We start from the raw sequence: 14,072 nt of genomic DNA on the forward strand, positions 1-14,072 counted from the left end.
TTTAAAAACGTGACTAATAACACTTTTGAACTGACATTTATGATTATTTTTATTGTAGTGATTGTCCAACCCCTACCTCCAGTTGAACTCAACCGTTCCATGTCTCGCCAAATGGGTGGAGCCTATACGTACTTACCTGATAATTCAACGGAGAAGATAACTTCTTCACGGAGTCGTGACTCAGAGCGACACGCAAAGTCGCATACTAGTGCTTCACTTCACTCACCCTTGACGTAATAATACTAACTTGGTCACTCGCAAGTTCTCGCTACGTACATAGTGACATGTCAGAGTTACATTTGCATGCCATCGAGAGTCCACATCCACGCTAGTATTTACGGCGTACAAGGAGGGAACAAAGGGCCAAAAGTGACAATTGGCTGAAGCAACAGCTCAGTTGTTACAATCAAAGTTACCGAGTAAGGTTCTGTTAGTTTTGAATCGTGAAAACTAGATTATAATAATAATTTAAAAATTGATATAAACAATTAGATTATAAAAACTAGATTATGATTATAATTTAAAAGCCGAAACAGACAATATGGAAGCTGGATTATGATAACAATTCAAAAGCTGAAACAAACAGCTGTATTGTAAAAATTTGATTGTGATCATAATCTAAAAGCTGAAATAAACAGTTGGTTGTAAAAGTTAGATTGTTACAATTCAACACATGGGTTATAATAATCCAACGATCCGTCTTTTACCGGATTATAACAATCAACAATATAGCTTTAACAATTCAGATTTATAATCTAATTTATTATAATTCATAATGTACGGACTATTTTTTTTCATAATTTTCTAATGAAACAAAGAGGTGTAAGAAAACCGTCCCCCGCTTAATACTGCTGCAAGAAACAGGCGTGTCTCAGTCTGGTCGGTTCCTCAATTTCTTGTACTATCGATCTCTACGACGACATGAAGACGTCAGGGAGTACGATCTGGTGACGCCAGTGGTGACACCATGCGTGGTGACTGATGACGGCGGCACGAGGGGAGAGGGAAGGATCTGATCGCGTAAGGAAAGGGAAAGGGCGGTAGAAGCAGCGCGACGAGCCAATGGCGACCTGGGTAGGCAGGCGGCGATGGTCGATCGATCGATCATTGATTCATTGGGCCAGTTGCGAGCGACGCGCACGGACGGCGACGCCGGCTCGATCCATCACTCGCGGCAGCGACATTTTACGATCGACCGAAAGCGCGAGCGCCAGTGGAAGTTAATTACACCCGAGCTCGATCGATCACGGGAGAAGAAAACGACGGTACGCCCGTGGTATACATGCATGTCGTTTGAGGCCAGGCTTGCTTGCTTACTTCTGCAGCTAAATATATTTATAATTCACTAGCTCGTGATGCTTTGTTGCTTACTGTCCGACGCAGCGATCGGGACCTGCTGAGAAGGTCATTTTTTTCCCTCGTGAAATCAGCTCCACTACTCCCACACTTAAATCCGCACTGAATCTGCGACCGATCGCGACGGGCGGCGAGTAAGTCATGGAGTGTACACTTTACATGTCACATGTTGCATATTGCCAATTTTTTGCGGGAGTATTATATAGCTAGGCTCTACTCGTGCACTCACAGGAAATCAAGAAGAGGAAAAAAAAAAAGGAAGGGAAACCGCGGAAAGGTTGGATTGGTTTCAGCCCATGGACCGTACTGCACGGCAGACAGGAGGATTCGGGCTCTCGTTTTGGTCGGGTCTGCTAGAAAAAATAGTTAGTTCGGCCCACCTGGTAAAGGCATATGGTCTGTTATTTTTGCACACGCTAGTGGGCTATGGCTCAACAAATGTCGAAATCTTTCCGTTCGCATTTAAAAAACGGAAAATCTTTGGGGCAAACTAACCTATGGTGTAAACGTATAAACAGTAAATATAGTCTGTCTAAGCTCTATTTGAAGGCTAAAGTTGATCCGAACGTCCTATCTATAAAGAAAATTATTTTGTGATAATTTATAACGGCACGGGTTTTCTGCAAATCAACTAAAAAACAAGCCTCTGAGGAGAACAGATAAGGCATCTCTGTCGCCCGCTAAACCACCCGCAGCGAGCCATCTCTGTCTGTCCATGACGAGGGGCCTCAACGCTGCTCTCTCGTTCCCGTCGCGTCTCGGCGCGAGCGTGGCACCGTCTCCCGGCCGGCCGATCCGTGTCACCGTCAGGCCAGCGGGCTGCCGGCGGCGCGGCCTCATGGTCGTTCGGGCCGGCGGGCCGCCGAGCACGAACGCGCTCATCCTGGCGTTCGTGCTGCCGCTCTCCCTCTTCGTCGGCACCCTCATCACAGCAGCCCGCGTCGCCGATGACCTAGACGAGCGCTTCCTACGGGAGGTACGCCACTCTCAGCAAGTATTCCAATTAGCTCACTTCCTGACTAGTTTGCTTGGTCCTACCACTAACAGTGTCAGTAGCACATTCCGAATGAGTTCCGTCTCTGCTGAGTCTATTGACATCACAAGTAAATTTGAACGTGAACGACCAGTTCATATGATGCGTTTCTACTTAGGAATGATAAAATTCTACAGAAGTAGGGGAGGCCTCGAATTATTCAGGAACATGTGCGAGCGAAAGAGCATGTTGTTTATATATGTCAATGCTGCATATGCGCATGCAGATGGAGATCAACCAAGCGATAATGGAAGAGAACGAGGCATCTGGTGAAGACAGTGGTGACGAGGAAGATGACGACAGAGAGTATGATGAAGGGGAGGAGGAAGAGGAGGATGATCAGCCGCCGGTGGAGATAAAAGAAGCCGTCGTCGTTGGTGCTGCTCCACGCGCCAGGAACAGGCCGAGAAGGCAAGTATAAGACCGAGGAAAGCTGTGTTTTTCGCTGTTCCGAGTTTGGTGACTCCTGGAAATATGCTTGCAAATGCTCTTGTTTGATCGGCAAAGCACGCATGTTATAGCCAAAGCTGAAGTAGAACTGTGAAGTTGTCCTATGCGGATCAGAGAATGCAACCTATTAGATGAAGGAAGTGCAGGTTACACAAAGTTTTGGAGTTTGGTTGTGCTATTGGTTACGGACAGTATTGTATCAGAAGTTCAGAACTGCATCAAACAGTTGAAACTTCCTAACGAATATAGTTATTTACTTGTCAGCAAATGCATCACACTTGAGTACCCTGCAGTACTGATTTGGCGCAGTATAGCCTGTCAAGCTGTAACCACCCAATCATGTATTTGGCGCCCCCGTGGTGCTGCTGATTGTATACATACTACGTAAGAAGAGAAAAAACCCATCTAACGAATGAGAAAGAAAGGAGCCCTCACACCATTGCCAGATAAAACCACAATCTAATTCTTCTCTTCGTCTTAGCCAGTTAAGCATCTGACACTGACAAGGAGTAGTATTCCTCGTCCAACTCGCACAGTCGGACTGTACTACGAGCCTGCTTTGGTAACGGTCTGCTGGGTCCTTGATTCGGCATCTAATTATTTTTGACGAATTAGCCACCTTATTTCATGCATGGAGTCAGGTTATTAGCGGCAATCTTCGCTGCCGCGTACGCGGACGCGAGCTGACTTCCGCGCACCCCCTCCCTCCGACCTCGCGCTGCTCCTTCTTGCTCCCGTCGGCCGCCGCACGCCGCCTCCAAGGCTCGCTCCAACAGCTGAGGGTAGTTTAACTGCAGAATAGAGTTAGACACAGATCTTTCCAAAAGAAATGGATTTAACACTGTTGAAGTTTGGATTAGCACCATTTCCCAATTAACTTGCACCTAATATATGCTACATGCTGTCGAATTTATGCGGAAATTTCAGTACTATCATGCCCTTTTTTACCATACCAAATCCACCATGTGTTTCTTAGTTAAGCTCGCTTCGTGCCAACCATTTAGTTTTGATTCAACATATATAGAAGAAGTTTCCAGATGGCAGCACAAGGGTGATAATGCTGTAGATACACGAGGAAGATAAAACTGAATTCCACAAAGTTAATCTTCCGGGTTGATCACTAAACCGATTCTCAGCTTGATAGTTTCGATACATATTTGTCATTAAGTCCAGCAATGTCATGAATCATTCACTTCATTATTGACATAGGATTAGGAAAATAGATAATATATCACAAGATTTGACCTGGCATCCTAGTAGACCAGCAACAGCAAGAAGACTGCAAATAAGTGGAGTACACAAATTCAGAGGCAATAAGAAATATACATAGGATTAGGAAAATAGATAATATATCACAAGATTTGACCTGGCATCCTAGTAGACCAGCAACAGCAAGAAGACTGCAAATAAGTGGAGTACACAAATTCAGAGGCAATAAGAAATATATACGATGCACTCAATCATGTAAATGCTGAAGTGTTCAAGGAAAGTAACTCTCTCTTTTGTCATTTCTAAATTCAACTACCATGTTTGCATGTGCGTTGTGAGACTTAGCTGCATCCACTCTAATGAGCCCTTAATAACAAGATACATCTAAAATTGGACTTAAAGATATAAAGGCTAAGGGAAGAATCACAATGAGAAGCGCGGCGAGTCGGCGACGGGAGAGTTGGGTGGTGCGGTTCGGTGGGGACTGGGACTCTGGAAGAAGAGACGAGTGAGCTTGCAGTGTGGACAGTACTGACCCTGTTTGGATAGATTTTTTTTTCAGTTTTTTTTTTAAAGTCGGAAGCTATCTAAACGGTTAGTTTCTGATCTCAGTTTCGGGTGTCTGGATGATGGAACGGTTGTGGTTAAAATAAACTAAAAGCTAAGAAATATGTTGTAAATGGCTTATGCCTTTTGGACATGCTAAAAAAACTAAAAATTTATTATAAAAATCAATAACTAAAATTCACAGTCACAGACCGTTTTATCAGCTAACAAAAATCTAAAGCCACCGTCTATGCAACTGACCCTGAACCGGCGGTGTGCCAACCGATGAGGCAACAAAGAGGCATGGCAAAACGTTGGCAGTGGCAGGCAACGGTTTACCATGCGGGGAGGCCCACCAGGCCATCTGTCGTGGTAGGCCGTGGATCGGCGAATGACTCGGCGGCCTCTTGGGCCGAAACAGAGTTTAGGCACGCAAGCAGCTTCTTCCCGTCGGGGGATTGTGCGGCTATTTGCCCTTTCGTAACGGGGCGTGCCCGATCTGAACAAGTTTCAGGACTTTTCCCTGACCGATCGTGCCTCCCGGCCCTTTCCAAACTTGCTTGCGTCTCCCGCTCTCCACGCCGGAAGTGGAAGCCAGCGCAGGATGGAGCAATCCGCGGTACACGGCCGGCGACAAGCTGCTGTTCTCAACCTCGTCAAACAGGCGAGGAAGCCGCGCGCGGTCAGCTGGAATTCCACGAGCCGGACAAGGCACAGCTTTGTATTGTACGCGGCACGTTCATCGCCCGCGACGAGCGGCCGCGATCGGCGGGGGACCTCGCTCGCGCATACGGCCTTGTTAGGCCTGGCGGGATGGCGACCCAAGCAGACTCAGACTCGTGAACGAACAGCGTCCATCGGTCAACCACGCTTGGCTACGTAGTGAACTAGTTGTGCTGGAAATTGGAAAAACCACCGTCGGAAATGTCGGGCTTGTGATCGTGCGACGTGCCCAACTGGGAACTGCTTGTATAAATACGGGGTGGATGTCGCGGTAGATTTCATGCAAAGTGCAACCTAGCATCATACACAGTTTAAGTAGTAATCTGGCTGGCTAGCTAGCTAGATACTTAATATTTGTGGAAGCATTCAAAAATGGCAAAGCAAGGTGTCGCTTCCATGCTTGCAGTGGCATTGCTTCTTGGAGCATTTGCTACCATTCCTACAGGTAATAATGCAATAAAGATGTCTGTTGATATAGTATTCATAGTGTGCATGTACATGCTATACATTGATGCACCCATGCCTTTGCATACCCATACGGCACCATGCTCAATGCTAATCATAATCAACTAATCGACCGCAACGTTCAGCTGTGCAATCCATTGGCGTGTGCTACGGCGTGAACGGCAACAACCTGCCCTCGGCAAGCGACGTCGTGCAGCTCTACAAGTCCAACGGCATCGACTCCATGCGCATCTACTTCCCAAACACCAAAGCGCTCCAGGCCCTCAGCGGCTCAAACATCGGCGTCATCATGGACGTGGCCAACACGGACCTCGGCTCGCTCGCCTCCAACCCCAACGCCGCGGCCGCCTGGGTCAAGAACAACGTCCAGGCCTTCCCGGGCGTCTCCTTCCGCTACATCGCCGTCGGCAACGAGGTGTCCGGCGGGGACACGCAGAACATCCTGCCCGCCATGAAGAACATCAACAACGCACTTTCCGCTGCCGGCCTCGGCAACATCAAGGTGTCAACGGCGGTGCAGAGTGGCGTGACCGCCGGGTTCCCGCCCTCCAAAGGCACATTCAACTCCGCCGCGTCCTCCTACATGACGCCCATCGCGAAGTACCTGGCCAGCACCGGCGCGCCGCTCCTGGCCAACGTGTACCCCTACTTCTCCTACATCGGGAACGAGGCGCAGATCAACATCAAGTACGCGCTCTTCACCTCGCCCGGCACGGTCGTGCAAGACGGCAACAACGCCTACCAGAACCTCTTCGATGCGCTCGTCGACACGTTCTACTCCGCGCTGGAGAACGCGGGAGCCGGAAACGTCAAAATCGTCGTGTCCGAGAGCGGGTGGCCGTCGGCCGGCGGTGACGCGGCCACGGCGAGCAACGCGCAGACGTACAACCAGAACCTTATCAACCACGTGGGGAAGGGCACGCCGAAGCGCCCGGGGCCCATAGAGACCTACATATTCGCCATGTTCAACGAGGACCAGAAGACTGGAGCCGAGACGGAGAAGCACTTCGGTCTGTTCAACGCGGACAAGTCGCCGGCGTACCCCATCAATTTCTGAGAGCAACAGATCGACATAAGAACAATATGATTTTACGATATATATAGATACATACGCACATAACGTCAATTTGAATAAGCCGCCTGTAAATGCAAAAATGCATGCATGTAGGGCAAGCACTTCAATAATTATCTAAAGATAAATAAGAGGCACTTTGGTGATATGGGTGACTTTATAATGTTCCGACAGTTTTTTTTCCTCGAATAATATCTTAAATCAGTTGATAACTTGAAATTGTTAGGAAACATAGAGTTTCATAATCGAATATGGGTTGGAGACATGCAGCCTTACATATAGAAGCTCTCACTAATTCTCATAGACCACCCCTATAACATCTATGCAACTAGTGCAAGGAATAATTCTGAAAATTTATCATTTATGCAAACCTGGATGAATAGTTCATGTGCCGATATCGCTGCCACAGTGAAACGCTATGGGAACTTGCATATGGCTCGCTTCGCTGACTGCATATTTGATGAAAATAATTTTCCGTTATTAGGGGGAGGAAATATACCCTTGGATGAAGAATTTCAGGAAATTATTTGGCAGACCGAAGGAATTATGGCACATGATCATCGCACTAGTGAAGCAAATGATGAAGTATAGAAAATTAACATTTTGCAGAAATTAGCAAACGAATTGTCTGATCATTTTTATGATTTGAAGAGCATGACTAAGTCACATGTGCATGCACATAATGCACCGGAGAGGGTGAAAGTACCAAAAGAAGGTACTCCTCATCTTGTCCTAGTAAAAGTGCATCTAGCCCCTATGTGTGGTTTTGGTAATTAATGGCAATACCTATGGACTACCAATGTTGTTGAGATTGTTAGTAGGTTGTTCAATATGTGATGCATGGAGAAGAGACATGCATGAACTCTAGGTGAATGGGAAGATTGAAAGTACATCAAGATGAATGAGCTCTAGGTGATGCTCGGATGTGATACATGGAGGAGAAATATGTATCTAGATAAATGAGCTCTCGGTGATGCTCATAAAAAGAAGAAGCTTGAGGAATGACAATAAGCATGAAGGCTAAGTGACTTGTGGAGACTAAGTGACTAAAGGTATAAATTGTTAATTTAGTTTTATGGACTAACCCATGTGCTTTGTGATTGAGAGTGAGTTGGGGTTAGAATCTATAAAAAGTCATAAGTTGAATTGAAATTATATGTGCCAAGAGTGAAGAACAAGAGTGGACTCCATATTTGATAAAATGAATTCCTTGAAGATGTCGAATACAAAGTGATTTTCTGTGGCAAGACGGTGAAGGGTAAGCAAGACTCGGCTGCGATGGACAATCCATGGTGAAAGGCAAGCAAATGGCTTGGCGCCGAAGGACCAAGGTGGTGGTGAAGAGCGAGTGAAGGCTTTGCGCCGATGGACCGTGCGAGGCCATGGGAAGCTATGGATGATTCACATCAATCATATGAAGAATCAAGAAGAAATGGAGTGAAGAATTTATAAAAGTTGGCAACCCTCAAAGGTTTGAAAGTAAGAAGCGGTACTTGAAAGTTTTCAAATGCTCAAAGTAGTTTAAACGAGTTTTATCTTTGAATTTGAGTATAAGTATGCCGCACTATTAAGAGGGATGCAATGTGAGCTAATTGTCGCGTCTCAGTGCTCAAGAATTCCCAACCAAACCCAAAGTGAGAGTTTCTTGTTAAGAGTCCGGAGCGGAAAGTGTGAAAGTGTCCAAAATGGATTTTGGACTGTTACTAGTTTGATCCTATGTGTTTTTAGGTCATGAATTTAATTGGGATGTGTAGCCCTCTAAATAAGCTTTCCATAGAGTCCAAAATCGTCGAAATCGGACTCCGGGATCAAAAGTTATCGCCGTTTTTCGAAGGTCTGCTGTGTTGTGGCCGGAAACTCCGGTGAAGTCCGGATACTCCGGTACCTGGAATGGCCGGAGACTCCGGTGAAGTCCGGATACTCCGGTACCTGGAGTGGCCGGAGACTCCGGGAAGTTTCCGGGGCTATTTTCGGTGTTAAGTGCCGACCGGAGACTCCGGTGTAGGCCGGATACTCCGGTAAAGTCCAGAAAAGAGCATAACGGCTAGTTCTGACACGTTCTGTGACCGTTCTGACGCTGTTTTTGGAATTGAGACCGGATACTCCGGTGTTCACCGGATACTCCAGGGTAGGTGTGTCAGAACAGTAACGGCTAGTTCTTTCGAGTGGGCTATTTATACCCCACTCACCCCATCTTTTGAGGTAGCTACAAAGGTCACAAAAGAACACATTTTTAGAGCCAAAAGAACCTCTCCCACTCCATTCTAGTGTGTGATTTGAGAAGAAAAATGAGTTGGGTTGAGAGATTAGAAGATTGAGTGCAAGTGAGCTAAAATCCAATCTTGAGCACTTGAGTTCTTGAGAAGAAGTTCTCAAAGCGTTTGTTACTCTTAGAGGTGAAGCCTCCTAGCCGACTAGGTGTCGCCGGTGAGCTCCCGTGCTTGTGGTGAGCCACGAGAAAGTTTGTGAAGGTTGATCTCGCCTCCGGAAGGGAAGAGATCAAGTTAGTGGAAGCCAAGCTCAAATGTGACCGAGCTTAGAGAGGAAAGCGGTTGAAAGAGATCCGGCTCGTTGGAGCTTCCTCAACGGAGACGTAGGATTCGCGGTGGTGAATCCGAACTTCGGGAAACAAATCTTTGTATCTCCTCTCTTGTTTCCTTACTTTTAAGTTCTTGCTCAAATCTTTGTACATATTGCTCGATCTACTTGTTTGTGTGTATTTGAGTGTACTTTCTCCGGGGATCTAAATGGAATCATCTCCGAGAACACACGGCATCACTTGGTTTGAGCTAGAACTCTCTACCCATCCTTTAATTCAGTTTCGGGCTCTGTTCTGTACAGAAACCGGAGAATCCGGACTTCACCGGAGTTTCCGGACCTGTACAACCCGGAGTATCCGGTCTTCACCAGAGTATCCGGTGAACAGTAATTTCAGCCATATGAACAGTGTTTTCAGCATTTTTCAATTTGAGTATTATTGCATATCTTTCGCTAGATTTGAGTAATTCTTGTCACCCTAGTATTGTAAACTTTCACACTTATTTAGGGTGATTGTGCACTAGTTGAGCCTAGTATATTTAGGTTTTTTCATTTGTGAAAATTCATTAGTTTATATTCCACTGCAAGTTTAGACCAACAGTAAAAGGGGAAGAATTTTTGCAAAAACGTCTATTCACCCCCTTATAGGCGATATCATTGTCCTTTCACCTAGGAGCTCCAAAAAATAAATAAAGGATAAGAAATTCAGTTTCTCAAGTCCCAAATAGTTGGAGATATCTTGCGAAAGTGGAAAATGAGAACTTATCATAGTCGATCATAAAAATACCTCAGAAAAAAATGAAGGGGAGCTAGTTGAGACCTTGCAATGGTATGAAACCTCATGAAGTAGGCGTACCGGATTTGAATCTTCCCACGCAGGAAGAAAACAGCGAAAATGCACGCACTGAGATCGACTCTGGTAAACTAAAGGACCGTACTCCATTTGTAAGAAATTACGAAGAGCAAGATGTAGAAGCACAAGAAAGTCTAGGCTATGATAAAATAGCAATAAACTATGTGAATTTAGAAAATTTTTGGAATAGAGTAACCATAATAGTTGACACTACTTCACAAATAAAATTGCCACAGTCATAAATGATGACCCTGAGCAAGCATCGCTCATTGAATATAGAATGAGATCAAATTGGGAAGACTCGCAGAAGGCAATAACAGTTGAACTGTTATCCCCGAACAAAAGAGAGATTTTTGGATCAGTATGCTCACACCTCTCATATCAAACAAGTAGGATACAAGTGAGTTTTTGTTTATAAGAGGAACGAAAGAAATGAAATTGTGAGGTACAAAGCATGACTAGTGGTACAAGGTTTCACTCAATGACTAGACGTTGATAATGAAGAAACATATTCTCCGGTGATGGGTGTCATTACCTTTAGATATTTAATCTTGATGACAGTCAATTTAGAGTTGAAAATAAAATTGATGGATGTTGTGACCGTATGGGAGTATTGATTTGGACATTTATATGAAGGTACCTGAAGGAATACCATTGCCGAATCAGGATAGAAAAAATAGACATATTTATAGTGTACAATTGAAGAAGTAGTTGTATGTGTTGAAACAGTCAGGTCTCAGAACGGATTTTTCATATGAAAATGATTTGGATATCATCGGTATAGAAGAAGAAATAGACGAAGCAAGCATGCACTTGAAGTATGAATTTGAAATGAAAGATTTGGGCAAAACCAAGTTTTGCTTAAGCCTACAACTAGAGCATGTGACAGATGAAAATTTAGTACATCAATCAAATTACACTCAGAAGGTGTTAGAGCGGTTTGGTTTTGAAAATCATTTCCCACTAAAACTCTCATGATTGGAAGATCATTACAAGTAGAGCAAGATCCCTATAGACCTAGAGAAGAGGGGGAGAAAGTGTTTGGGCCGGAATTCCCGATACAGTGCAGAACCCACTAGAAGGTATTGGAAGGGCATGAAGAATATTCTACGTTACTTGCAAAGTAGCAAAGATCTAAGTCTGTTCTATATAAGATCAGGACCTAAGAGTGGTTGGTTACGTAGATGATATGTATCTGTCAGACCCGCATACAGTGATATCACATGCTAGCTATATTTTTTCTATATGGTGGAACTACAATATCTTAGAAATCATCAAAGCAAAGACTTGTATCTACTTCGACGAACCACTAAAAAATAATAGTTTTATATGAAGATGCACAAGAATACACATGGATTAGAAGAGTGATCAATCATATCCAGCAGACATGTGGTTTGAACACTACTAACACAACTAACATTATCTATGAAGATAATGTTCCATATGTTGTACAAGTACAATCGAGATATATGAAAAACAACTTAATGAAGTATATCAACTTCAAGTTCTTTTCTGCTCATGAATTGCATAAAATGAATGAAATAAAGATAATGCATACCAAATCATATAAAAATCTTGCAGATTTATTCGCTAATTCTCTTTCTGCATCTAGTTTTGAAAGGTATATTCGTGGCATTGGGATGATGAGACTTAGAGAGTTGCATATTTCAGGGGAAGAATTTTTACATAATACCGACATGAGGAATTAAATCTTAGCCAAAAAGATTAAGTGTTCAAAAATAATCATGAAGATTATATGAAGCATTTTGGGTGAACTGTACTCTTTTCCCCTTAAATGAGTTTTTCTAAAATTTCTCATGTTAAGGTTTTTAACGAGGCAATTCGTGTGACCATATCATGAACTATGTACTCTTTCTCTCAATTTTTCTCACTGATTTTTTGGGAGTTTTGATAAGACATATGCATTTTACGAGAAGTGCACAAGAGGGAGTGTTAGAAAACTTAGAGTTTCACAACTGAACGTGGGCCCGTCTTGATATCTTTAAAAAATTGATTCTATCTCTTAGGAGTATTTATCACTGTATATATACGGAGCAACATATCTCATTGTAAACACAAATGAATAAAAAATAGACAATTTTCTCTCTGTATTGTGTCTTTCTTTTCCAATCGTTTTTTCTGAAATCACTAAACTATGTTTGGTAACCGCAGTTTCTTAACAGGAATGACTTATTCCCTAATTGTTTGTTGCAAGCATCTTATTCCTCCGTCTTGGACCAATGCTGCTAACCACTAATCTTGCGGTGCCTAAACCCTCGTTGTTGAATCTGGTGCGAGAGGACAAGCAAATCTTTGGATGCTGGCAGGAGCAAGGCGTCACGTCCATTTGTGGGCCAGTACGAGCTCTCGCGTCGTTGTTGATGAACATTATGTAATAGTCCATTAGCTTGTGTGGATGTATTTTCTTCTTTCCTCTTCGTGCCGCTCACGACCACAGCATCACTACTTGAAAAAAAAAAATCTTCACCAATAGATGATAATCGTTATAGGTGATGGCTCTAAATACATCACTGATCGGTGATGAGTTATAGTCTGTCAGCAATGACTATATTAGTGATGGTTATAATAGTGATTTATTACTTGACGTCTGTCACCGATAATCTTCATAAATAACAGATCGTAATTTTAATCTATCACTAATAACTGATAAATATTTTTCATGTTTTTTACATGGAAAAAGTCAAAAAAAATCTTCACACGAGCTATCCCAATGCAAGGTCATCATCACTCGCTATGGATCACTTGATATTTTTTGCAATGTTTTATTCTCTGTGTCTGTGGGTATCGAACTCACGACCTTCCCTCGCACACGTAGCCACTTTACCACCACACCCTCATGTGCATTATGATGAAACTGGATATTTTATCCTTTTAACCTTTTCTGCCGAAGGTAATTAGTCATAACCATGATCTGTCACTAATAATTGCATAATAGTGATGGGTCGTAATCTTAACTCGTCACCAATGACTGTTGTTTGCTAAAGGTGATCTGGAGTGCTTTCGGTAAAATATGCATAACTTTTGCATACAGACTCCAATTTTAATATTTTTTTTTTACTACGAACATCTATAGAAAAATCTACATTCGTTTCTCCCTACCACAATTGGGTTCGATAAATTTTTCGAGGCCAAATTCATCTTGGAAGATTGAGTTCTCGGCTCTTAAAGTTTTTTTACTGTTTTTAGAATTCGCATTTGTGTTCATAGTTACCACCCTTTACATCAAACTTGAGCAGAAATATACAATAATTTCTATTTTGTGCCGCTAAGGTGAGAAAAAAATAAGATAAAAAAATTGTGCATACTACGCCATCGTACCCTATACCAATTATAAATTGAGTGTTTATATTTGTACTTTTATACGTAAATTTTCAGCTATATCATGATTGTAACCTTTCTGCACAATATCCTTCTAGATTTGCACAATGCGTTTAGTTTTTAGTTGAGAAAATTAAGTAAGAAAAGACAGTACCTGGTCAGATCTAATAACATAGTTGAGTCATCAGTGACAAGTTATAGCATGATCCGTCACTTATAACTTATTATCAGTGATAGGTTGTAATATTACCCTTTACTTTTGGCTGGCTTAGAGAGACTCGTCACTGATGACTAACCTAGAATGACCCGTCACTGATGAGTTAGTCATTAGTGACGGGTCACAACTTCTTCCGTCACTAATGTCCTAAGAGACAGATAACTTTACGACCCATCGCTGATGACCTGCCATAAGCGACAAGTCATGATTCCTTCCTGACCTGAGGCTACATAAATGATGGGTCCTGATAATACGTCACTTATGTAATATC

At 43.3% G+C, this 14,072-nt stretch overlaps 2 protein-coding genes across 2 annotated transcripts; both read left to right on the top strand.

Moving 5' to 3' along the window:
* Window positions 1-2,006: 2,006 nt before the first annotated feature.
* LOC133909577 (uncharacterized) lies at window positions 2,007-3,111 on the top strand. Its single transcript, XM_062352067.1, has 2 exons — window positions 2,007-2,332; window positions 2,616-3,111. The coding sequence occupies exons 1-2, from the start codon at window positions 2,072-2,074 to the stop codon at window positions 2,808-2,810; spliced, it is 456 nt and encodes a 151-aa protein (XP_062208051.1). The 5' UTR covers window positions 2,007-2,071; the 3' UTR covers window positions 2,811-3,111.
* Window positions 3,112-5,581: 2,470 nt separating this feature from the next.
* Window positions 5,582-7,000, top strand: LOC133909578 (glucan endo-1,3-beta-glucosidase, acidic isoform-like). The gene is made up of 2 exons (XM_062352068.1): window positions 5,582-5,762; window positions 5,908-7,000. The coding sequence occupies exons 1-2, from the start codon at window positions 5,690-5,692 to the stop codon at window positions 6,837-6,839; spliced, it is 1,005 nt and encodes a 334-aa protein (XP_062208052.1). The 5' UTR covers window positions 5,582-5,689; the 3' UTR covers window positions 6,840-7,000.
* Window positions 7,001-14,072: the final 7,072 nt, after the last annotated feature.

Source organism: Phragmites australis, chromosome 2 (genome assembly GCF_958298935.1).
Source record: "Phragmites australis chromosome 2, lpPhrAust1.1, whole genome shotgun sequence".
NCBI lineage: Eukaryota > Viridiplantae > Streptophyta > Magnoliopsida > Poales > Poaceae > Phragmites > Phragmites australis.